This window comes from Acipenser ruthenus, chromosome 18, assembly GCF_902713425.1.
Source record: "Acipenser ruthenus chromosome 18, fAciRut3.2 maternal haplotype, whole genome shotgun sequence".
NCBI classification, from domain to species: Eukaryota; Metazoa; Chordata; class Actinopteri; order Acipenseriformes; family Acipenseridae; genus Acipenser; species Acipenser ruthenus.
In genome coordinates, this window is record NC_081206.1 from 17,251,852 (window position 1) to 17,277,990 (window position 26,139).

Below are 26,139 nucleotides of genomic sequence, written 5' to 3' on the forward strand. Positions count from 1 at the left end.
TTCCTTTCTTGTTTTGGTCGCTAAGAAGCCCCGTGGCCTAGTTCTCATGCATAGAATTTAGACATGACACCTGCTGAGGCCACAGGAGCGTTTTAAAGTTTTAGCACCAGGGTGTAATAAGAATATGAGACTTAAAAAAATGCCCTTACCAAGTTTAAAGCCCTTCAAAGCCCACAGTAAATTGGGTTAAATATGACCCCACACTGGTCGACATCACTGCTAGGTTCATTGTTACCCAGTGATTTTAAAAATGTATTCAGTGAAAGGTTGTTTTTTTTTAAATGTTTATTTAAAAGTTGTTTCCATCGAGCCCCTTAGCATGTTTGTCAGACAATCATTCTTTATGGGAAAAGTTTCCTTGTTCTGTGTCATATCTGGTAGAAATACTTAAATGAATTGATTCTTTACCTTTTATTAATAAATATGGCAGATGTTTAAAAAGCTACAGAAAAGTCAACATACAAAGTCAGACTGCATTATAATAAATATGATTGTTTTTCTTTCATTAATAAAATAAACAGATGTGAGAAACACTATTATTATTTGTTTATTTAGCAGACGCCTTTATCCAAGGCGATTTACAGAGACTAGGGTGTGCTAACTATGCATCAGCTGCAGACTCACTTACAATTACGTCTCACCCGAAAGACGGAGCACAAGGAGGTTAAGTGACTTGCTCAGGGTCACACAGTGAGTCAGTGGCTGAGGTGGGATTTGAACCGGGCATGTTGCAGAAAGCAGAAAAATCACAGGCTATAACAGGATTAAACAAGCTATTGTGGGCTATAAGCTATCACAGGCTATAACAGGCAAAGGCTATAACCGGATTTAACAAGCTATCGTGGGCTATAAGACTATCACAGGCTATAATAAGATTTAACAAGCTATCATGGGCTAGGCTATAACAGGCTACCACAAGATATCACAGGCTATAACAGGATTATAGGCTTACATTCTCATCAGTCTCAAACCTTTAGCCACCTCTTTTCACTTCAGCAACTTTTGTACCGATTGCAATATTTTGTAAGTATTTGTATACTATACATTTATATAATATTTTCTAGTGCTCATGAAATGTGAGGGGCAATGACACTGATGCTAGTGAATTAAAAGAGTCCTTGCCTCAGAGACTGTCAATTGTGTTGTTTGTTTTGAGATGTGGATTGCACTAATGTCCACTGGGGGACATTAGTGCAATACCACCAGACTCACTTTACTTGTGTGACCTGTGACCGATTTGAACCCAGGAGTGAATAGGCTTTGTATAATGATTAAAACCGGGAATAAATCACAATATTAATACAATGGAGTGACTAGAACCAGTAGAAAATCTGCAGCCTTTTGGGATTTCTTGTTTCAAATGATATGTAAGAAACCCCAAAAAGACTGCAGCCAGTAGTTTAACATTAGGAGTGAAGACAAACCATTAATATTTAATTGGCCTTGAGTTTAGAAGTCTAGGGAAAAGGAAACCGGTAGTTATATAAAAAATGTAGCGAAATCAGCAAGTGCCAGTAAAAACAATTCTGGATGCAACTGCCAACATACGCACACATATTTTCACGCCTTACTTTATACAGTAACACAGATTATATATATATAATCAGGGGCGGATTCAGACGTTCATGAGGGGTGGGGGGCTGGGGCAAGACTGTCATGAAGGGGGGATACCTGATACGAAACATACCGTTAAAGTAAACAATACCCCGGATCCGCCCGTGTATGTGTGTATGTATATATCTAGATAGATAGATAGATATATGATATTGTTATGTTTCATATTAATATGTCCCATTTGTTTTATAAATAATTGGAATGTGTGTGTTACGGTACAATGTGTTTACGAAGGAATATAATCGTGAATATAATTCAAATCTGTTGTTGGAAAGGATGTTGACTTCAATCAAGGAAAAGGGTAATCCCACGCACAAAAATACAGAGCTGGAGGACTGTGAAGAGCCCTCTGGGCGGAATACTGATATCCCACATTGCAGTGCAACACCACACAGCGCTCTATGTCGTGGAGACTCTGTGGTCCTGTTGATTTGATTGTCTTACAGAGAGGGCGGCGGATAAAATAAGTGTTTCGTTTGTAGGCTTAAACGCAAATTATAATCAATAAACCGACTGGTTCGGGTAAGTAAACACCTTATACCTCCCGACGACTGGTTTGTGAGGGGATATTTCGTGTTTAATCCCATAATAAATTAAAATCCCCGTTTCAAAAGTGGTCGGCGAGGGCAAAAAATGGTGCCTCCATCTTTCTGCGGCGACTGGCTTTTTGTAAAGCAGGGACTGTGAAATGCAAGTTTAAAAACATGAAATACAAAAAATTGACCAATCCGTTTCTGGGGCTTTGGGATCGTTGGGCATGGGATTTTTGTGAACACATACTTTATAAGTTTTCTGTTTTGTATTGCAATGGTCGTATTTTGCCAAAAGTGTCTGCTGCGGCGACGTTCCGTAGCGTGTGGTGCGGATTGTAGCCCCAGCAGCACAGAAGGATTTCAACCTTTTATTTAAACAAGCGTTAAACAAAGACTAATCGTTTATTTAAACACGTTTGTTTTATATCGTGTGTTTAGGTGTGTGTTTCGTTAGCAGGCATTATTTTTTTTTTAGAACAAATGTGGCCCAAGACATCCCAAGGCCTCAAGTCAGGCCTGGATATGAAGACATTTGTTTTATTTTATTTTTTAACGAACAGAAACTGGATTCGAAATAAAAGTACAGCCGCAAAAGAAAGCAACGGAGTGTGCCTATCTTAGCATTTCCGGGTTGATATATTCAGTTTATATAATATTTTTACAGCTAGTACAGTGTACTGTTTGCATATGACTGATCACAAGTGATTTGCAGAATGTGTTCTCTTCCCATGTGTGTATTCCAAGGTATTTCACTGTTTGTAAAACTAGTCGGTACAATTAATAGCAATATTAACGATAGTATAAATAATTCATTGTTAGCAAAGGGTTCTCTAGTGGGGAGCGATCTAAGGAGAAAACCGGAAAGTAGAGGTACTTAGAATGGAACCCGAGACAGCCTCCCTACTTTTCAGGCTGAGGTCTGGACAGATACAGGTAAGATGTAAACATAATGCTAGAGGCAAGGTCTGTGGACTTGAATGGGAACCCTGTTTCTGATATGGCATTGTTTTTGAGCCATTGACTATATACATGTACATTTAAAAACATAAACTATTTTGCAATTGATGCAAACCTTTTACAAAAGTAAGAACGTAAACTTGTAGTGTGATACTTGTAGTATTCTGTCGGTGACGACAAATGTTCTTGCAACTAGTCACAGGCGTTAAAAATAAACACATTGTAAAAGCTAAATCTGAATTCCAGATCCCAGTAAAGTTCAATACCAGACCCCATACTTGCTGTCCAGCTGTGTACCAGACCCAGTGGCTTCTAATTACTCTCTGCTGTTCTCCCGACAGGTTGGAGCTGTACAGAAAATGTCATTTCCCCCTCACATGAATCGCCCTCAAATTGGGATCCCCCCTCTTCCACCAGGGATCCCCCCTCCCCAGTTTGCAGGCTTTCCTCAGACTGTACCTCCAGGTGAGTGAGCGTTGAGAGGGCTTGTACCCCATTGGCTAGAAACTTTTCAGGTTGCATTTCCTGCTTTAACATAGGCACTATGTATGTCTCCCTGTTGAGAGAGCAAAAACTTATTGGAAGTCAATTCAGTAGCAGCAAGTGGCAGATGTTTTTTTTGTGTGCATGCTACAAAAATTGGATAGGTTAGGAATCTTTGCTGCCTTCATGTTCTAGGGTACATTCTGCAACTCTCCACAAAAGGTCATCGAGGGTAAATATGAGACAATTTTCACATATTTTCCTCTGCTGCTCCTGAGTTTCATCAAAATGTAACACATGAAACCAAAAATGAAATTGGGTTGGAAGTAGATTAAGTAATTTGTGTATTTATATTCGTGGAACTAAGACTGGGACGCTGCCTCCTTTTTACCATTGATGCATCGTTTTCCAAAAAAGTCACCAAAACTAACAGAGTAATACATTTAAAGCTACTAATAATATACAGCAGGGGTTCCCAGACTTTCTCAGCTCAAGGCCCCCCAAAACATTCAGAATCCTGGCTGAGGCCCCCCACCCAATGAATCTGTATTCTTTTTATTAGTTAGTCATTAGCAGACATCTTTATCATTTTTTTAAGTAATTTAGCTGCAGACACCTTTATCCATTGTGACATACATTTTTTTTAACTACCATATAATGTACTACATATACATTACAAGGGTAACAACATCACTACAAAAAATACACTTAGCCACACATTATGTCTCGCTGCTTGAGAAAGAGACATACGGTAGCATAAAGGCAGACCAGCAGTAGTGCCAACGTTTTTTCTTGTAGATACTGAGCAGATCACCATACTCTTATTGCAAACAACAAATTAAATGATAAAACAAAAAGGTACAAGGATAAAAAATACGTTTAAGAAAATAATACTACTTAAAGTACTCTGGGTTCTGCATACCTAATGGGATGGGTGCGCTTGGTAATTCCTGCGCAGGTCATTAAATCGCTGTTTCATTCCAGTCAGTGATATTCGCATCTCACTCCAGATGCAGACGTGCTCTGTGCTTTGTCTTCAGTGCTGTCAGTGAGGAAAACCCAGTCTCACACATGTAGCAAAGGGTAAAATAGTTCTTAGAGCTTTGTCGCTAACAGGGTACTCATCCATAATGTGTATCCAGAACTGTGGTAACGGAACAGCAGAGAATTTAATCTTTGAGTCCCATCGTTTGACAGTTCAATCAACTCCTCTTGGGATTTCAGGACCAGGTTTGTATTGATTTCAGAATCAAAGGGATTTCAGATCCAATTCAAATGTTTGTTTTCAAGCTCTGGAAAGTATTCACTGAAGTAGTGTTGCAGATGAATCAAATGAGACACGATGAGCGGCAGGATGCTGCTAGTACTCATGCTGGAAGATTTAAGTTCTTCATGTAAAAATGGAAACATTTCTGTCACTCCTTCATTAAGTTTATTTTCCCAGAGAGCAATTTTTTTAATGAATGCTCTAACTTTGTCTTGCATATTTAATACGGTTACATCACAGCCTTGGATGCTTTGATTCAGAGCATTTAACTGTCCAAATATATCCGACAAGTATGCTAGTTTCAGTATCCATGTAGGATTTTCAAAACAACTTGCGAGTTGGCTATTCTCCTCATAAGAACTGCTTCAGCTCATGTCGAAGTAGTGTGCATCGAAGACAGAATCTGGCTTACTAGTTGTTGAAGTTTCTTATCTATTGAAACTAGCCACAACTTCTACAATGGTGTTTTTAATAAATTCTCCATCTGAATAAGGACACGAACGAGCGATATTCCATGCCACAACAAAACTCGCTTTAATTACATCCACTTCTTTACTGAATGCTGAAAGGAGCATCTGCTGACTTGTGAGGCGTGCCTTTAAAGAGTCCAACCCGTTTCTCCTCAAGTCTGATCCAGGAAGATATTCAGATTAAAGTTTGTTGTGGTTTGTTTTCTAATGACGTTTCAGGTTGCTCGCCTTGTAATGTGTAAGTGATTGTTACAGAGGGGACACAGAGGTTTACCGCTGATTTCCGTGAAAGCAGACTTCCTAAATGCCTAAATGCCATTGTCTCCACGAAACGAACAAGCACTTAATTCAAAATTATGAAACTTGCTGTACTGAACAACCAGCTTTCACTCAGGATGATTGAAGGTCATCAAGTGACTAAATGTCTTTGCAGTGAACATGCAGGCTCAAAGAAACAGGAGAGAGAATGAAGAATAATAAACACGAATGAATACAGGAGAACAAAAATAATAAACGTGTTTATTTAGTTCCTTTGAGCCGGAAAGTGTGCGTCACCCAGCATTTCATCGGGAGCCCCACTTGAACTGCCTGAGAGTCTCAGTTTGGCCACCTCTGCTCTAGTAGTATGATCTACATTGATTGCTGGCCTGTTTGTTACTGTCATCACAAACCGCTTCCTAAAGTTGGTTAGGTATCAAACCAATTTGAGGTGGATGGTTTATGGAAATAATACTGGATGGACACCTTGCAGGCAAAGCCTGTTGAACGCCTACAATCCAGGGATAAAGATGGTGCAGACCAGAAACAAGTCTTGTTGTTTTTTACAGTAAGGCCAGTCCAGCTGAAGGGGTTACTTTTTTCTGGAATGCCATTGAAACATGCTTTAAAATGATGCTAGTTATTTTGGTAGCTCGTCCCTATGGAGGACCATTTTCCAGTTATTCACTGTCCCTATTGTTTGGATTACCACATTTTTGGGGCACTACAAACTGACTTTTTTTTTTTTTTTTTCCTCCTCCCATAGGGACACCTATGATTCCAGTTCACATGGGCATTATGACATCTGCTCCTACTGTAAGTTTTACTGAATTACAAGTGTCTTAATTGATCAGCTAGGAAAACATGATATCTCTTAAATTGTTTGTTCCATCATAATTGTTGCAAATGTTAAAGAATCACGTAATTAAAACTTGATTAATAGTGTGCATTTTGGTGGCTCTAGTGAATATAGAAAGCTGTTGAAAACAAGTCAAGGAGTAAATCACAAAATATCAGTCTTGATGGACATGCACACAAATAAATGAAGACTTGCTCATTTTTGATTGCTGAAATGTTTACATTTATTAACAGATTGACCTATAAAAAAAACAGGTCTTGATGCAAAATCAAATCTTTCTGATTTTGTATGTAACTGAAGTTGCTTCTCTTGTGTATAGGTCCTGGTCCCCACTATGCCCATGGTAGGAAAGCCAATGGGACCTCGCAAAGACTTCCCTGGCATGAGAAACAAGGAGAACGATGAGAGCGGTGGTCCAACCACGACAGTCTTCGTGGGAAACATCTCAGAAAAAGCTTCAGACATGCTCATTCGGCAACTGTTAGCTGTGAGTATATCCTCTATAGACACCACAAGCCTGCAGTGAAGCAAGCACATTGAGAGTTGTATGTAGATTTACAGGATTAGGTGTTTCAGATTTATAGAATTGCTCTCAATTGAATTGTAATTTCCATATGAAAAAGGGTTTTAGTAAAGGGCAAAAATAAATGGTGATGGAATAGAGAAATAGGCTTTTCAGTGGGTAGATATTACTATATTTCTGCATATTATATTTAAGTGATAAATATGCCATTCCTCAAGAAATCCCACTTAATCCATTTAAATTTACTGTTCATGTTTGTCTTCTGAGAGAATTCCACAAGTGTGGTGCATACTGTAAAAGATTTTTAGTATTCTGCATACACAGTGTGACACAGTATGACTGATAATATGCAGTTTTATTATGAATTTTGTACTCGCTGTGCACAATACTAATCGGAATTTAAAATGCATGTAAACTTGCTCACCAACATGATATTTCCATAAACCTGGTTTCATGACCTATTGGCTAGAACTTTTGTGTTTCAGTAATTCATTTTTGTCCACAGAGAAGTAAAATTGATTTTAAACTATTTTCTTGCATAGAAATGTGGCTTGGTACTAAGCTGGAAAAGAGTTCAAGGAGCTTCTGGAAAACTCCAAGGTAAAAACAGAACAGGTACAACACTTCTAAAATATTTACACCTTCTTTATTTCTGTCTTTTGGAATGAGTAAAGGAGTGCTGACCAAGGTTTTGAAATCCATTTTATTTCCTCTTATCTCTGGCAACATAATCACTGCCCCCCCCCCCCCCCCCCCCCTTCTTTTTTTGCAGATATTTTTAATGCAACACTATATAAGTTGCTGTTGCTTATAGGTACCTAATCACTTCCTGTGCTGTAGGTCTACTTTTACCATGTGACCTGTAGAACAGGAAGAGATGACCTATCAGAAGCATGATTTTATTGCTCTATGGTGTTTCAGTTAAAAGTATGAAATTCCAAAACAAGGAAGGGAGGGGGGATTTTAAAGCCTTTAATCATTCCTTTACACTTCCTAAATATTACTGTCTTCATACTGTTGAATTAAAATTGAGCTGCACCTATAATGGAAATTAATCTTTCCTTCCTTGTTTTTCCACTGCTTGTTATGGTTTTGTGTTTCTTTGTCATTGAGTTATCCCTGGGCTATATTTAAATGCGCCAGTCCAGATTTTTGTCTTAAAGGGCTATATTTCAAATGTTCTATGTTTCTTGAAGTGCTCCTGAACACCTTATGATGGAGTGTTTCAAGTTTTGGATGAGCCTTTTAATATTCCCTGAACCCTGGGAAAGCGAGTTGTAATACTCGTCTGTCTTTGTGCTGGCGCCTGTTACATGTGTGAATTCATCCCTACACAGCGTTTGGTTTCTGCGAGTACAAGGAGCCCGAATCCACACTCCGCTCACTACGGTTGCTGCACGAGCTGCAGATTGGGGACAAGAAGCTGCTGGTGAAAGTGGATGCCAAGACCAAAGCACAGCTGGATGAGTGGAAAGCTAAGAAAAGGAGTGCAAATGGGGTATGTAGTACTTTATGCCTCTGCTCAGTATAGGTAGATAGCCAGCTGGCACATTTCCCAAATGCATGCCTTCTGCCAATAAATGAATTGGTGAAAGGTCCTGTTACATTTACGATTTACTGTCCCTATGGATTCGATGTGATCAGAGGTACACAACTTGTTGTCCCAAGTGATAACCATACTTACAGGGGTGCTTAGTTAAGCTACATTCCCTACCTGCCACTTGGTTTGACCTGGAATGGATATGAAATCACTGGTTAGTTTCCATTAGCTGCATATTGAATTCAAATGGGACTTGCAGCCCTAGTAAGACGAAACTTGATCATTCCAACTTGCACTGATGGTGATAGTTACAGAATGAGCGTCCAATGCTGAGGACACCAAAGGTTGCTTTTAAATCTCCAACAGAAATAAATAAATAAATAAATAAAAATTGTAGGCTGAACATGACGACTGTGAATATAATGTACTATCAGGGAAACCTTGGAGGTTGGTGGATTACTTTATAAATGGCAATTATGCAAAAACACGAGACATACAGGTGATCGGTTGCAGATTGGATTGTAGACTGCAGACAGACCTGGCTGCATTCACAGTTTGATATGGGAGTGAGATCAGTTTGAGATTTACAGACTAGTTTCATGGTGCGAATGGCATTAAGTAATGCAAGGAAACAAAGGCTTATGTAGTGTTTACTTTGGTTATTCATCTTTTAAATTTGATTGAGAAGCAGGTGAATCAGGTATGTGTGTGAAGTTGTGTGCCCCTGTCTCCCCCTCCGTACAGAGCACGAAGCCTGACTCGAGTGTGGATGAGGTGGAGGAGGAGCTGGACGATGAGACGAAGCGGCGCGACCAGCTTGTGAAGGGCGCCATCGAGGGGCTGATCCGCGAGTACTCGAGTGAGCTCAATGCCCCCTCCCAGGAGGCAGACACACACCACAGGAAAAAGAAAAAGGAAAAGAAGGAAGACGTACGTTGTTCCTACTCGCATTTATCGATTTATTGGCTAAAAATGATCAAGGTGTTCATGATTAAGTAATGTTTTAACTCCCATTAACTGGGTCTTTCAAATCCGCTTTCTAATATGAGCTATCATCCTGCCACATTTTACAGAGCTATAAATACAGCTCACCAGATGGCTGGATGGTGGAGAATTAATGTAAATTTCAAAGTCATGTAACAATGACTACTTGTATTTTTAAAATTACCTTTTCAATAGCTCCGTCTGTATTTCATTGTAATTTCAGATTCATGATAATAACTTCAGATAATTTACCTCACTTCTGAGTCCCTATATTTTCCCTGCTAGGCATTACAGGCACATTTCTCCCTCCATAGTAAATGTATTACATGGCCAAGTTGCCCACAGTGAAAAATTGAGCCCAAGATGTCTACTTTAAGTGAGATGTGGCCATTGCTAGGACATCATACAAGTGTTTTTAGAATGTTCTCTCTTTCTAACAGGAAGATATAAATGCAATAGACATGGAAGAAGACAAAAGAGACCTGATTTCTCGAGAGATCAGTAAATTCAGAGACACACACAAGGTAGTATTCTAAACTATTTTACATTTACAGAAACAAATACAACTTGCAGAAGATCTAGCATTAGTAGAATAATTAGTAAGTTGAACACAATCCTTGAGTAGATATAGTTGAGGCTAAGGAAGCGCAGCCTTTAATCTGGAATTTTTACTTGTGTGAATTGTAACATTTTGAAGATGTTTTAAAATTATTTTACTAGGAAGAAATAAAAAATATATATACTGTAGCACTTCTTTTTCAACAGGTTTAATATGCTACCCCTAAATATTTAAGCAAAATGTAAGTAATTTGGCAATTAGGATCCCTGCCCTCAAGTAATTTTTATAGACAGAAATAAACAGGACCAGAGTGATTCTCTGTTTCAATCTACAAAATAATTAGATGCATGTGTTCTCATCAGGATTTTATAAAAGCATAATAGCACCCAATTCCTATTGACTTCTCATTGTGTGTGTAGCTCTAAAACAAGAGGATCCTAACTAGGGAGTTCAGGACAGTTGTGATAGCAATGTAGTGGTTACAATGAACTGACAGGAGGCTCTGCTTTAAAACCCTGATAAGAACACTCTGTACTAGGGGCTGGAATCAGATTAGGAGACACACTGTAGGGACAGGTGGTAGAAAGTTAGGGAGTCCCTTATATAGTGTCCAGGCGAGAACATTATGATGTCGTTCATAGGGGCAGGGATCATTACCAAACATAAAAACTGCATGGACGTAATGTAAAATTCCCTTAAAGCTAATCTATTCATTAAACCCCACCATTATGGTAGAGATCATATGGTGACTAAAGCAAGATGAATCTCAGAGCTTTGGGAAAAGTTACATGGATAGGATGTAAGTATGAGCTTTCATTTCTATTTTACAACTGTTGGGCGCCCCCTTCGGGAAGATGTGCAAAGGGGCAACTGGCTTTTGTCTATGCAGCACTGGGATTGTGTGAAGACACTGTTGTGTGTCGACAAATGCTATTGAGATCCATGACTTGGGGTCAAAGCCGGACTGTTCGTTTCAGGCGTGCCCAGTAGCTTTAAATGCTGTACAGGCCATCCTGTAATGGTGGTGATTTAAGCCCATTAGCCTAGTGAACCTTTGCATGTCTTGCTGTGTTTTTTGTGAACCAGAAAAAAATAAAATAACCACTGCAGTCATTCAGACTATGCAGACTGTCCATATAGCAGGGGGTGCCCATTCACAGCACGAAGGTCTCTGAAGATTGTCCCAGGTAAGACTTCAGTGTTCTTTGTCTGCTTTTTTTTATTTTTGTTTCCACCTCAGTCCTCACCCCCTGTCTCTGCTTCGCTCCTGTCCTGCCCCTGGTATTTGTGTCATAATTTGTCATTATGAAGTGAAGATATTTCTGCAGTAGTCCATTCTATGGACCCTTTAGTTTGGTCAGGAATGAAATGTGAAGATTTATTTTAGAAACTTGTTCTGCAGTCAAAGTACCAAAGGATCTGTGATGTCGACAAAAGCGCATTGGCGCCTGTTAAAGGGGCCATAACCAAGCTACTAATTTTTAATTGGCACAACAGCATTCTCACAAGTCCCTATTTTGATTTCATGCCTTATTTCACTGAAAGGCAATTTATCAACTTCCAGTGCAACAGGTTTAAGGACCCCATCTGGTCTTGGTCTTGGAGTGCGGTTTCAGGTGGGGTCCTAATACCTGGATTGCTTCTCTGTTCTGTAAAATTATATATAAATATTATTATTGTTATTTATTAATTAATTAATATCAAATGTACAACCTGTTGTATCAGAATAATATGTAAATAAACAAACCAAAACATAAAATAACTGCTAACTGTACCACAGCAGAAGCAACAGATGCACACAGTTTTTTTTTTTTACTTTAAACGTTATTTTAAGTTTTGTGAAACCTAGTTTGTTTTGAGGTTGACTATTTCAGTCCAGGTTTGATGCCACTTAGAGATCCTAAAACACTGCATTACTAATGTTTAAATACAGAATAAATAGAATTCCAAAAAAAAAAAAAAAGACAATGTTGAAGTGTTTTTACTGGAGTTTAATTTCTAAGTGCTGTGTGTTTACAATTACTAAAGTTATAGATTGAAGAGCAAAAATGAGGTCATTGGCTTTCCGGAGCCTAAGAACCTTTTAAAGTATAGGATAAGACAATTTACTGTCACCATAGTCTAAACATGAATTGTGGAATAAGAAGGAAGCACTGTATTTGCAAGTAAACATCATTCAAGCAATGTAAGGTAAGTCTAATAAAACAGTATTTTATTCTTCATATAAAGGTTAATTAAGCTTGCTTTTATACCACAAATAAGTTACATGTGTATTAAAATAGGTCCCGTTAAGTGTATCTTGATTCACTTCCCCTAATAAGGCTTTGCTTAATGCCTGTAATTCCTTTAATAGCCAGTAGAGTGTGTTTAGATGATTTCTTTTGAATGTGCTCTTGTTGTCAGTCTGCACTCCTCTCTTCCTCTCCTTGTTTGGCATTCTCTGCTGTCCTGTCTTAGCTGTGTCTGCAGCATCAATATACCCAACACAGGCTCACAATACGGAGTTACTCTGGGAGTGTGCTGTTACACATTGTTATCTAACCACACAGATGCTTAACTCTTCCTTTGGAATGGGTTATGTTTCCTATCTAATGCTTATGGAACTGAAGTGAGTTTTCCTTGAAGGCGTTACCTATAGTTCAATACAGTAAACTGTGCAGGCCCTTTTTATTTAAAGGCATTAAAGCCCATTTTGGTAACCACGTAACTGATTTAAAATCAATTCTTGTGTTTAAGATCTTTTGAATATGCAGATAATTAAGATACAATGCTATCAAGTCACTGTAATGGTCTACCTGCAATAAGACCATGTGATCTACAGAATCTACTTAAGTGAATATTGTTTGCACAATAAAGGGGGGCAGTAATGTCAAAGCTAGTAAGCATTTAAAACCCTGCTGATGGGTGTGGGTTTAAACTTCTGTTTAACAATTTTGGGAACATATTCTGCATCTAGGGGTGTAAAGTTTAAATGTGTACCCGTTTCAGTTTAGTTTACTGCTACGACTACGTTTATCCATTTTAACATGAAATCGAAACTGCGTTATTAATTACGTTTGTTCCGTGACCCAGTTTATTTTATTACATTCCGTATGCTTAGTAAATGGGGAGCGCAATTCAAGCAATGTAGAGTTTAATGACACAATGTCTGAATGCTATTTTTTCATTTAAATTCGAGTCTCTAACTTTGAATTTGGTACATTTTACTGCAGTTAGTGTTTACATTCACCAATAGCCATGGGTGTGGCATTGTGTGTATAAAACGTCTCTGTTGACACCACGCAGAATCTGTTCTGTATTACAAAAAAAAAAAAAACAGCAGCTACACATGCAAAGATAGACAACATTGGCATGGCATAATGTATTGAACTTATTTCAACAGCAACATTTATATTTTTGGTTAAGTTTTTTTCACAAATCATAAATGCGCATATCTAATATACACAATAGATAGAACATTTCTTGCTGATGCAACAGAGTGTCCTTAAGTGAGCTTTATATCTAATTTGCACATCTTATGAAAGTCTGGCCAGTTTGTCAGTCAGTCTACTAGGTGATTGAATGATATAGATTTGTCTACTTCCAGAAGGTTGGGTATATTGATGTCTTCTTGCTAAGGGGGGGGGCGGGGGGAACCCGAAATGTCATTATTGCTTGTTGGATGGAACAAGCCACTCTGAGCTCCAAGAAGATTCAACAGTAGGGTAAGATGCTTTATTTGATTTGTTTAATTTGATTTGCGAAAATTAAAAAGAATGTTATTTTTTTCATAGAAGAGTGAATCGCTTGTTTTCTGTTACGTTTTAAGGGATGATTTTATGTATGTTATTTTTTTCCTGTATACCTTAAACAGATTGATGCATATCCCCTTCAGCCCTGGTCATGTCTTTCATGGGTTTTCACTCATGGGATTTCTTTTGCACACTGAAGCAAATCAGGTCTGAAGGGGATATTGGAATCCGGGATGCTTAGAATTGAGTATCATTCATTTCTATTTTATTTTGTTACCTGTGAACCATTTTACCTGCTTTTCCTCCCAGACCTAGCTATTATACATTGTAATCGCAGTGCTGCCGATGAAAACCATAGCACACCTATCTGTAAGTCACAACCAAACACATTGCTTCCAAAGGATAGATATATATATAGATATATATATTTTTTTAATAATACGAATAACAAAAGGAAATACTCTATTTTTAAATGTTGTACATTGCCTTAAAGAAATTCAACGCATTAAAGGGTTTCCAGTCTTTGTTTCAGGGTCCCCCTGGGTTTGAATCACATATGGGGCTCCGGGGCTTGAGTCTATTTAACAGCAAAACTTTGCTACTGTTAAGTTTTCTATTCTTTAACTCCTGCTAATATTATAAAATGAGGCAACACACATTGAGAGTGCTTAAGAACTTGAAATATACAACTTTGTTGTGTGGTTTTAGTTTTGTAAAATGAACAGGTGTTTTACCTCTTTCAAAAAATAAGTGGAGGAAAATATGGCCAGATATCTCCTACTTTGATTTGACAATTATTTGCATGTCAAAGGTTAAAAATTAAACAAGGAATGAGTCAAACCTTTGTATAGAACACCCCTGTTAAATAGTTGAGTGTCTTGAGGAGGAAGTGGAGAGAAACACAGTTACATACCTATTGGGCCAGATGTACATTTTTTATTAATAGAAGGCAGTTTATACTGCAAAACAAACCCTAAAGTAGTTTGAGTCAAGAACATTTGTGTTTTGAAGCAATAGATGGTCAATTCAAACTTAGATTTTGGTCTGTTTGTAAGAATGTACAAATCTTTGCGAAGTGGGATAGGGAAGGAGGCTGTAAATCACTTGTATTATGTGTAGATTCATGCTTTTTTTTGCACGATGTTTAGTCTTGTGGTTTTAAAACTTGAGTGTTGTACTCATTTTCTCCTGTTCCTTAAAGGCTTGGAAAAACCTAACCGGTGTGGATATCTTTTCTTTATTGGCTTGTAGAAACTGGAAGAAGAGAAAGGGAAGAAAGAAAAGGAGAGGCAGGAGATCGAGAAGGAGCGGCGGGAGAGAGAGAAGGAGCGGGAGCGGGAGAGGGAGAGGCGTGACCGGGAGAGAGAGAGGGAGCGAGAGAGAGAGAAGGAAAAAGAGGAGCGGGAGAGGGAGAGGGAGAGAGACCGGGAGAGGACCAAGGACAAGGAGAGAGAGCGCGAAAGAGAGCGTGAGAAAGAACGAAGCCGGGACCGCAGCAAGGATCGCAGCCGGTCGCGGTGAGCAGACACACCTCACAGACATTCTTAAACCACATGCCCAATTTTCATGAAACTTGGCAAGGACATCCTAAAGTAAAAAATTAATAAATTCAATAATATAACATTTTAAATAGGATTAATTTACTTAAACTACATAGTCTTATTGGGGAAAAAAAATACTTCAGTAAACATGTTAGATTTTTTTTTGCTTTTTGACTACCTCCTGCCATTTGTCCTTATACTTTTTATCCCATCAGAGATCCTTCACCTCCGAATCAGGCAAATGCAAAAGTTCAGAATCCAGGGATATATCATGGTCCGACCTATAAATATCTTGCACTAACATTTGTACATATACAATCAATTCTCGTTAAAACTAACTCCGATTGGACGCATTTGCTGATAGTGTAAATTTTCAACAAGGTCCTGGACAATTTTAGCAGTCACTTATTGTAAATTATTTCTTACAATACAAATTCATTCACCGGTTGGTACAAATTATTTTGGAGCCCTCCCAGGGAAAAAAATGTGAATAAAACAAATCGCCCTAATTCGAACAGTTGAGTGTAAAGGATATTGGGAAATGTATTAACTTGCATCCAGATTGGTGCCTCTACTGTCTTTTAGTTCTGTTTGGGGACTACAGAAGCTATGATGCATTTTGAGTTGCCGTAGTGCTCATGTAAAAACTTGCACTTACCTTGCAGACAAAAGTGGAGGTGTTGAAAGGATAATGCACCACCGTACAAGAAAACAAGATGTTGCTGCACAGTTCTACATTACCACACGCTTTGTCAACCATTCTGAAAAAACGGGATACAATAATACAGGCCTATGAACAGCAAACTGTGGACGCTTTTGTCCTCTGTAGGATTTGCTCAATACCCTAATGTTGAAAACACCTTGCTTTTGTGGCTTAAATCCCAGTGAACAGAATGGGACACTTACAACCACTTTAATAAAACACACAGCACTTTTAAATGTAATATTTTTCATTGTTCTGTAATTGAAATTGGATTTCAGTGTTACTGTAAAGTTAATAAAAACTGACAGTATGACTCCTGGTAATAGGAATTGCTGATAATACACATTTATCTAGAAAATTGCTTATCCATTAGTGATGACTTATAGTCCAATATTCTGCAACAGCTTTTACCAAATTCACAAATACCTGTCAATACAAACAAGTGCTGTATACATCAGTTAGATTAGCTATGAGTCTAAAACATTTGACAGACACAGTTGTGTTGGATTGAGTGGTCATGCATTTCCTAGTAGACACAGGTTTGGTGGAGAGTCTCTGTATTGCCTCTAATGATTGTGTGCTTCTGTGCAGGGAGAAGAGTCGTGATAAGGACAAGAAGCGCGACCGTGAGGAAGATGAGGAGGAGGCTTACGAGCGCAGGAAACTTGAAAGGAAACTGCGTGACAAGGAAACTGCGTACCAGGAGGTAAGCTATATATCCAAGTGTGGACAGGGCAGAGTTCCACTGTGAAACAGCACATGGAGAACTAGAATCTAGTTTGTCAGCAGCCAGCCAATATACTATATATTGCAAACTGGTGGTCCACTGATTTATTATTTTTAATGTAATTTTACTGTATATATTACCTTTCAATAATTTGATGGTTCATTTGCGCAACCTTTGCATATCTTGTAGAACAAGATTTCGCAAGTGGATTTGGATAGTTTGTAGACTGGATAGTTTGTAGAATTTGATTAAGACAACATGAGCTACTAAAAATGATGCAACAATTATCGGTATATTCTCATTCAGAATAAACAACTTAAATGACTGTGAAATAGAGCAATTTTTTCTTGTATTTAATGATTTTAGCGGCTTAAAAACTGGGAAATTCGGGAGAGGAAGAAGGCTCGGGAATACGCAAAAGAAGCAGAACGGGAAGAAGAGAGAAGGCGAGAAACGGTATGCAAAAAACCTTTACTTTTAAGTAAGGCTGCTACCTTTTAACGAGTAAATTCCTCTGTTTTAGTTTACTAGTTAACTAGTAACATTTAGAAAATCCATAAACTAGAATAGTAAGCATCTGACAAGTCTGCATCAACTTCTCCCCAGTGAATTTCTGCATTAATTTGCATTCACATCTGACTAACATTCTGGGACATTAACGTATTGTGTCTGTAGATGTATTTTTTTTTCACATATTTATGTGCCAGCACTGGTATACAAGTGCTTCTTGAACTACAGAGTCCACAATTCACTTGACCAGACTCAACTTCCTGGCAAATGAATACTCTGAGGCTGACCTGTGGAGTGTAAAGTGCCTTGCTTGTTTATCACGATGCAGGTCAACAGTTTAAAATTGTTCCTCTCTATAGGAAACAGGTAGGCGAAGTTCAATTACGAATTGTTTCAAATGAGAATATATAACTAACCCCCTATAATATCTCTAATAATTTGGGAAAATAAAATACAAGGAAGCACAAATCTGAAGCAGTTTTATTGACAAAATATTTTAGTTTTTGTAGGCTTTCCAAATGCTCTTATCACCCAGTGAAGCACGTGTGCAAATAATTTCTTTATGCACATATGTTTTTTCTACCTTAGAAAAAAATATGTACTGCTTAGACTTCACTAATTGTGAAGTAATGTTTAGTAGTCATTTAAAATATCTCCATTTTGGTTTAAAAAAAAAAAAAAAAAAAAGTAATTTCCTGTGTAGTCTGCAGTTCACCAAAGAAAAGGTGTCAAGTCGAGCTTGTCTCTGTTTATAAACCCTTACAGCATTAATAGCTTGGCAGCTGAGTATGGAGTAACTGAGCCTTATGAGGTGATTGTTTGTCATTTTCAATCTGCTGCTACTTCAGCTGTCAATATTAAACAGTTGATATGTTTTCAATATTATAATTGGACACACTAAATTAAAAAAAAAATTGGACGGTTCACAGAGGACTAAATTTCGCCGATGTGGTGTTTTTTTTTTTTTTTTTTTTTTTGTCCTGTGCGAATTAGGCTTTAGACACACCTGTTACTATTGCCTATTTGTATTTATTTATTTACTTGCAGGCAAAAGAAGCCAAAAGACTGAAGGAGTTTTTAGAAGACTATGATGATGACCGGGATGATCCTAAATATTACAGGTAATCCTGGATAATGTAAGCCTGTTAATAAAACTGTAACTGACAAAGCAATTCTATGAATTCTCTACCATGCACATCCATTCATTTAAATGAGCAGTTTTAAAGGAAACATGTGTTAGCAAACATGTATTTTTACTGTAAAACATGAAATCTGGTACTACACTAGGTTAGAGATTTGTTTTCCATTTCCTGGGCCATTTCGGCTGAAATTGTCCCTACCCCTTCACTGGTGTCTTTCCTGTCAATTACTAATCGGCTGCTTCCCCTGTTGACTGACATGCTTTGACCCCAGAAGACACTGCTGGGGTGAAATAACCAAGGATTTAAAACTTTGTTTAACCTAGTGTAGTACAAGATGTCTGTTTTTTCAAATTAAAAAACATGTTTGCAATAACATGTTTCTTTAAAAAAAAAAAAAAAAAAAAAAAAAGGCATGTTTTAAGACCTATGTAGTTAATGGAAGTGCAAAAATGGGTAGTTTGTTTGGAATTATTTTGTTAGCTACAATTACTTTTGAAGGGTTTGCATTTGAATCTACCTAAAAGAATTTGGAAGAAAATCCAAGCTGCTGATACGGTTACTTAGTGTAGGGGTGTAGTTACTTTAGTATAGGAATATTGGCAAATCTTTTAGCAACTTTAGAGCAGGCTAGCATTAGTTAAATGGGAATCTACATGAGTACAAAATCAACAAAGGTTTCTTGATGTCTTGCATAACAAGGGTGAGGAGGACATGTGTTTGACTTTTCTACTGTGTGCTCTGCAGGGGCAGCGCTCTCCAGAAGCGGCTGCGAGACCGAGAGAAGGAGATGGAGGCAGACGAGCGAGACCGGAAGCGCGAGAAGGAAGAGCTGGAGGAGATCAGACAGAGGCTGCTGGCAGAGGGGCACCCAGACCCCGACGCAGAGCTGCAGAGGGTGAGTCGCACCCATCCAGGATCACAAGTTTCATGATGGTTGTCAATGAGTGTTTAAGCGATAAGCGTTGTTTGTGTGCACTGTGCAGATCATGTATAAGAGTAGGTGTTTGTGTATATTCTGATCTACGTGTGTGTTTCTCTGTGTGTTCCCTGTGCAGACAGAGCAGGTGTGTGTGTGTGTGTGTGTGTGTGTGTGTGTTTTCTGATCTCAATGTGTATGTGTGTCCAGATGGAGCAGGAGGCAGAGCGGCGCCGGCAGCCCCCAGTGAAGCAGGAGCCAGAGTCGGAGGAGGAGGTAGAGGAGGAGAAGCCTCCCCAGAAGGAGGAGAGGAGGGAGGTGGAGCTGGAGCCAGAGTCAGAGGATGATGTGGAGGAAGGGGAGGAGCTGGAGGAGGAAGAGGAGGAGCAGGAAGAGCTCCAGGAGCCGAAGCCCTGCCTCAAACCCACATTGCGGCCCATCACCTCTGCACCGTCCGTCTCCTCGGGCAGCGGCGGTGCCACCCCGAACACACCTGGCGATGAGTCCCCCTGCGGCATCATCATCCCCCATGAGAACTCCCCTGAGACACATCCACAAGAGGAGCTACGGCCCAAGATAGGGCTCAGCCTCAAACTAGGTGAGTAGCCAGCAGTGTACTGTTACAAGACCAGACACAGTCTCAGACTAGTTGTGTAGGCATTTAATTATCATTTCAGTACTGCCCAAGACAAGACCCAGACACAAACTAGGTGTGTAAGCATCTGTCTATCCTTCTGTGTACTTTGAATATCATATTATAAATATTGTTATTGGTTGCAAGTAAATAAAGTATGCGCGGGCAGATCTCTGTGCCATTTTTCCTTTCAAGACTGACCTGATGGGAGCCTGGTATCAGATAAGTATTTGTTGCTTATGACTGTGTATAATTTTTGCTAATTATTGTGTGTTACATAATTTATGTGATATTACATTTACGGCGTAATAGTTAAAATATTGTGCACTACAGCCTGTTTGTTACGTCCCTCAGCGGCCTTGTGCCCCGCGTGAAGCCAGCAGCTTAAGTCGCTCCTTCCCAGGAATCAAGCATCACCAAAACTGAACGGGCATGCTGTAGCTAGAAACCTGGCTGCTCTGGTAGCTGCATGCAGGCAGCTTTGGCTCTTCCTAGGCACATGTGCCTGACTGGGACAAAGGCCGCTGTTGGATGCCCGTATTAAGGGCATACCTTTGGTCCCGCGATGGACGAGATGTTGCAGCGCTGTCACTGCCCGTGGGAATCCAGAAACCCAGTGCGTAAACCAGCGGCAAACTGGCGCCCTAGGCCCCAGCAGCCTCAAAGCCTGGCACACCCGGCTGCGCCTGCTGCCAGAGGTGGTGTTCAGAACCTGCCTACAGCTGCTTGCCGCGGAGGCTACAATAGGTTTCGCTGCACGACAGAGGCAGAAGCCTCAGTATTGGTTACATTTCTATTTCAGGGTACCAGGGTTATGATGACAACCTTATGTTAACTGTTTCTTTCTTTTTTCATGATCTGTGTTTGTTTTGTGTCGGCAGGCTCGTCAAACAGCCCGAGCCAGCCCAGCGTTGGGAAGCGGAAGAAGCTAGTGGTGGACAGTGTGTTCAACAAGTTCGACAATGAGGAGAGCGACGAGGTGCCTCGCAAGAGGAAGCTGGTGCCGCTGGACTACGAGGAGGACGAGAAAGGGGGCGGCAAGGGCAACGTAAACACAGAGGAGAAGCGCAAGCACATAAAGAGCCTGATCGAGAAGATCCCCACCGCCAAGCCAGAGCTCTTCTTATACCCCCTCGACTGGTCCATCGTAGACACGGTGAGCTCAACACGACCCTTTTTAAACCACAGTTACCAAGGCTTTGTCATTTTACTTGCTGTTTGCACAAGCAATATCATTTCAAATGTATTTCCCCTTTAGAGATGCAATGACTTCCAAAAAATTGACCTACCACTTACTGGAACTTAAAACCATCATTTTTTTTTCTGTTTTTGCTTTCAATGTTACATTTGTATTTAATACTTTGGATTTGGGATATTCAGATAAGTGTTTACATTGCTATAGACAAAGTTTCTGCTGCTTCCTAGTACCAAATTGTATCCTGGATTAAAGTGAACCAAAAAAGCAATAAACCAAACGATTGACATAAGGTAAGACTGATCACACTAAGTAATAAAAAAGATTTTAAAACCTAAGGTGGGTTTCTCTCTCTGCAGACACTAATGGAGCGTCGAATCAGACCCTGGATCAATAAGAAGATCATTGAATACATAGGAGAGGAAGAGGCAACACTAGTGGACTTTGTATGTTCAAAGGTAATTGAGATACACTGACACTGAGAGGCCAGTGCTCCAAGTTAGCATTTCAGTCCCAGCTGATTCAGTTTCGGTGGAGATTCTGTTTCCAGCAGACAGTGCTGTGGTCTGGAGAGTATTGTCAATAAGCTGTGCAAAGATAATAAGAAAAAAAATTGTCATTATTTGTCCAATAACTGGGATGATGATGGGGTATATATATTATTTAGGATCACAGGGCACAACTTGGTGTTGGGATGCACTGGTGCCATTCCATGAGCCTGCAGCTCTGCTGGGTTTAAATGTTGCTTCTGGCATCATTTACTATGTTAAATCAGGTCTTGCTTGAATGCAATCTCTGTTTCAATGCATGGCTGTCACATGAACAATCAACCACAAAGTACCTGCATGTTTTGAAGATCATGGGTATTAACATGCGTGCTACAGATTTGAGTTAAATTTCTACAGGCAGACATACCAAAAAAAGTGATCCTTTGCAAATTGAGTTGTATATACTGTATCTGTGTGTTTTTGGGTATAGTGCTATGCACACCAATACTCATGCAATGTGCCCGTCTCTTCCAGGTTATGGCTCATGGCACACCACAAGGCATTCTAGATGATGTTGCTATGGTGAGTTTTGAAGTGCTTTGTGTGTTCTTTCAGATAAGGCTCTGTTTAAAAGCGTTGTCTTTGTAAAATTGTGACAAATTGTATTAACTTGAATGGCAGTTTTTCTATGAATACTATTTTTTGCCAGTAAGATTACTTCAAAAAGATCAGTTCAAAATGTAAAAAGTATTTTCACTCTACAAAGTACATGTTTGGTGGGCCACGCAGTGGAATTCCATTCTGGTGACCACTTGCGTCTTCAATCGGGCTAATGGATCTTTTTATTTTATTTATTTATTCATTCATTCATTCATTCATTCATTCATTCATTCATTTATTCATTTATTTATTCATTCATTCATTTATTTTAGTAAAAAAAATTGTGAAATCGTTCAGTTCCAAGTGTAAGGCATATTTTGAAACTTCATTGAGTGCTGTTTGGATTTTTTAAAAGAAAGAAAATAACTTTGTTTCCTTCACAATTCATATCACAGGGCTAATAATTGTTTACTTGGAAGTTACAGTTATTTAAATGTTTAGAATTACCCATAAACACTTAAGACATACAGCAATACAAAAAGACAAAGGTCTTGATTTCTTGTCAATGTATAATTAATACCACTTATTTAGTACTGCTGTACATTTGAATGAACTGTAATATGTTACTCAGCTGTCTACAGACTTTCTTTCCTCCTTAAACAAATCAGATAACATGTAACTCCAAAGAAGATATATGGGAGCCCCCTTATTAACCAGAGTGTGTCTTCTATGTCTGCAGGTATTAGACGAGGAAGCGGAAGTCTTCATAGTGAAAATGTGGAGGTTATTGATATACGAAACAGAAGCAAAGAAGATTGGACTGGTGAAATGAAATTTAAAAAAAAAAAACCCAAAAAAACAAAGCAACAAAAGAAAAGGGGGGACAATTGAACTAATTCCCATTTGGCTTCCTTCCATCATTAAAACCAACAACTGAAAGTTTTTTTTTTTCCCCTCTTCGTTCTCCCTCTTGGTCTTGATTGTCCATGGAGGGGCGTCTGGATTGTTAAACGCGACAATGTGAAAGGAAGTGTTTCCTCGTTTCTTTCTATTGCCCACTTCTGCCACTGACAAAGGTGTACATTTTACTGGACTTATTTGTTTGTTTGTGCACTAATTTTAGTGTACCCAGATAAACTACTGGTAATAGCGCATGGTCAAACTTAATTTTTCAAGTCTGGTTGCTTAGTGGTTCGAATGCTGAACTAAAAAGTAGTGGTTCTGTGTCTTTCACCAGTGCAACGTCAGATGTCTATTGAAATTTGATATCCATGTTTATATATAAACAATGGCTGTTGACAGGATGCTGCTAAGGGAGTGAGTAAGTCAGAAATATTTGGAATTTAGAAGATAGTGTCCTGTAAAGTGTTAGGGATGCAGTGTTCCAATTCTGTGTCTGCAGCATTTATACACAGGGATTGGAAATACTTTTAAGCTAATGTTTTGTGGTTTTCTGGGCTGAACCCCCCCCCCCCCCCCCCCCCCTTCCCTTTTGCTAATCCTGCTAACTTTTAGAAGGCTATGATTGCTGAATTAAAGTGACATTTTTAAATCCTTGCCATCCAATGAAATATACTTAACTTGCTCGGCTAAAGAAGATCTCACTTAGACTGCACTCCAAAACACTAGACTTTTTAAAGGTTTTGTTGCTGTCGTACAATATAGTTGAGCAGATCTGCTTAAGGAATCCAAGACATTGTATTAGTTTGGATTCATGCACATAAGGGGATAAACAAAACGTATGTATTGGGATACCAGAAGCCTGTTCATTTCAGTGCCTGCTGTAAATTTTCTCGTAGTGCTGTTGAACCAGTGGATATCCTGTAAATTAGATCCCAGAATTTGTCTACTGCAAAAACTGTTCTCTCAAGGTAGGTAAGGTTGAGTGGAGACATTCATTCACGACCTAGTGATTGATTGTTTGCTTGGATGTTCTGCTCTTTCTATTGTGCAAACCCATATTAATGACCAAATGTAATATTTAGATCATCTTATGCTGACAAGCAACTCCTGCTTTGGTTTCCAAATTGGACAGTTAAAAACAAATTAAGATGAATTTCGCTGCTGTTTTAAGATTTGAGTTTTTTGTCCCTTCTTCCCTTCAGTGTAGCATTTAACTCTAGCTACTTACAGCAGATGCCCATTATGTAGTCTGGTTTTACCCAAAGTAGTCTGCAGTGTTCTTTGTAAGATTTTCAGAAACGCACAGGTTACTCGAGGCTTCACTGAGAACATGCTCCATAATCGTGCATGAACTTGTGTGCCATGAAACCAGGGAATACAGGCACATTTTTTTTTCAGTTGTACCCATGTATGGGGCAGAGCCAGATTACTATCTTTCATATTAATCCTCTGCATGTGTGAATAAAATTGCTTAGTAAAATTTGCCATGCCGTCTAATATTGGGCTTCTTTGAGCGTTTCTGAGAATTTCAACATCCCACAATGGAAGACGCAGCTCTGCAATGTTTCGTGACCATCTTCAGCAGTGATAAGAGAGACATTATTTTGTTAAAGCAAATGTAAAAATAATGCATTCAGAATCGTGTGCCAGTGGTGTATCTGAATTTATTATCTGTATTGGGCTGTAAATGTTTTGCTTCTGGTAAATAATTGATGTACCTTGACAAAAACTTGCAAAATGGAAAAGAAAGTTAAACCGGATGTTGAAATAATTGCAATGATGAGGGAAACCTCATCCTCCTTCAGACTGCTGCATGAAGAATTGGGCAGTGATGGGGTTAAACACAAAAACTTGGTACTGAACAGGAAGACAACAATTTTAGGACAGTACTTGGGCCAATGCAAGGTTAATTTTGGAACATTTAGTCCTGGCCTTCCGTTTTAATCCCAAAGATCTCTTACCTCGTCTAGGTTCTGAACCTGTCTGCCGCTGTAGTAACATGTTGCCCTTGTGTATTTTTAAAGGTTATGTGAGCTGTGGACATTTGCTTGAAAACACCCGAACAAATACAACAAAAATCTAAAATGTCTTGAAAAGCCCTTGTACCCTTCTTACTCAAACTTTATTTTAATTGAAATACAAAAGATGGTAGTGATTGTCAAATGGCAGTGTCGTGAAAGGAGTTGCACCATTGTCATTGGACCCATGGCTTTAATTTTTTGGTTTATTTGTTTCTTTTTTTATAAAATTCATTTTTTTTGTTTATGGAGTTTGGGATTGTGTGTGGTGTGTTTTTATTTAAGTTTACTGGTCAGCTAAGTTGGGTTTTTACTATGTTTAATAGATACAGTGCCTATAGAAAGTCTACACCCCCTTGAACTTTTTTCACATTTTGTTGTCAGTGCCTGAGAGTTTCATGCATTTAAATGAGGATTTTTTCCACTTATCTGCACACCATACTCCACACAGTTAAGGGGGGGGGGGGGGGGAGTTTTTAGTGAGAAAGATTATATATTAAATACAAAACTGAAAGATCATAATTGGATAAGTTTCCACCCCCCTGAGTTAATAGGTGGAAGCACCTTTGGCAGCAATTACAACTGTGAGATTGTTGGGATAGGTCTCTACCAACTTTGCACACCTAGATTTGGCAATATTTGACCATTCATTACAAAACTGTTCAAGCTCTGTCAAGTTCCTTGGGTAGCGTTGATGGACAGCAATCTTCAAGTAATGCCACAAATTTTCAATTGGATTTAGGTGACTGTGCCACTCAAGGACATTTACCTTTTTGTTCCTTAGCCACTCCAGTGTAGATTTGGCTGTGTGGTTTGGGTCGTTGTCATGCTGAAAGGTGAACTTCCATCCCAGTTTCAGCTTTCTTGCAGAGGGCAGCAGGTTTCCTTCAAGGACCTTTCTGTACTTTGCTCCATTCATTTTCCCTTCTATCCTGACAAGTGCCCCTGTCCCTGCCAATGAGAAACATCCCAATAACATGATGC

The 26,139-nt window shown here is 39.0% G+C and overlaps 1 protein-coding gene across 3 annotated transcripts; it reads left to right on the plus strand.

The window, feature by feature from the left end:
- Nucleotides 1-1,937: 1,937 nt before the first annotated feature.
- LOC131698638 (RNA-binding protein 25-like) lies at nt 1,938-25,406 on the plus strand. Of its 3 annotated transcripts, none has more exons than XM_058991344.1 (19): nt 1,938-2,136; nt 2,967-3,080; nt 3,446-3,569; nt 6,349-6,398; nt 6,761-6,928; nt 7,507-7,579; nt 8,302-8,462; nt 9,249-9,434; nt 9,929-10,012; nt 15,030-15,295; nt 16,614-16,728; nt 17,116-17,205; nt 18,307-18,380; nt 19,146-19,296; nt 19,528-19,915; nt 20,833-21,107; nt 21,506-21,604; nt 22,169-22,216; nt 22,974-25,406. In XM_058991344.1, exons 2-19 carry the CDS (start codon nt 3,027-3,029, stop codon nt 23,064-23,066), a joined length of 2,499 nt encoding a protein of 832 aa, XP_058847327.1. In that variant the 5' UTR covers nt 1,938-2,136; nt 2,967-3,026; the 3' UTR covers nt 23,067-25,406. The 3 variants fall into 3 exon arrangements, with proteins under 3 accessions (XP_058847327.1, XP_058847328.1, XP_058847329.1); XM_058991345.1 differs by having other exon boundaries at nt 7,507-7,564; XM_058991346.1 differs by lacking the exon at nt 2,967-3,080.
- Nucleotides 25,407-26,139: the final 733 nt, after the last annotated feature.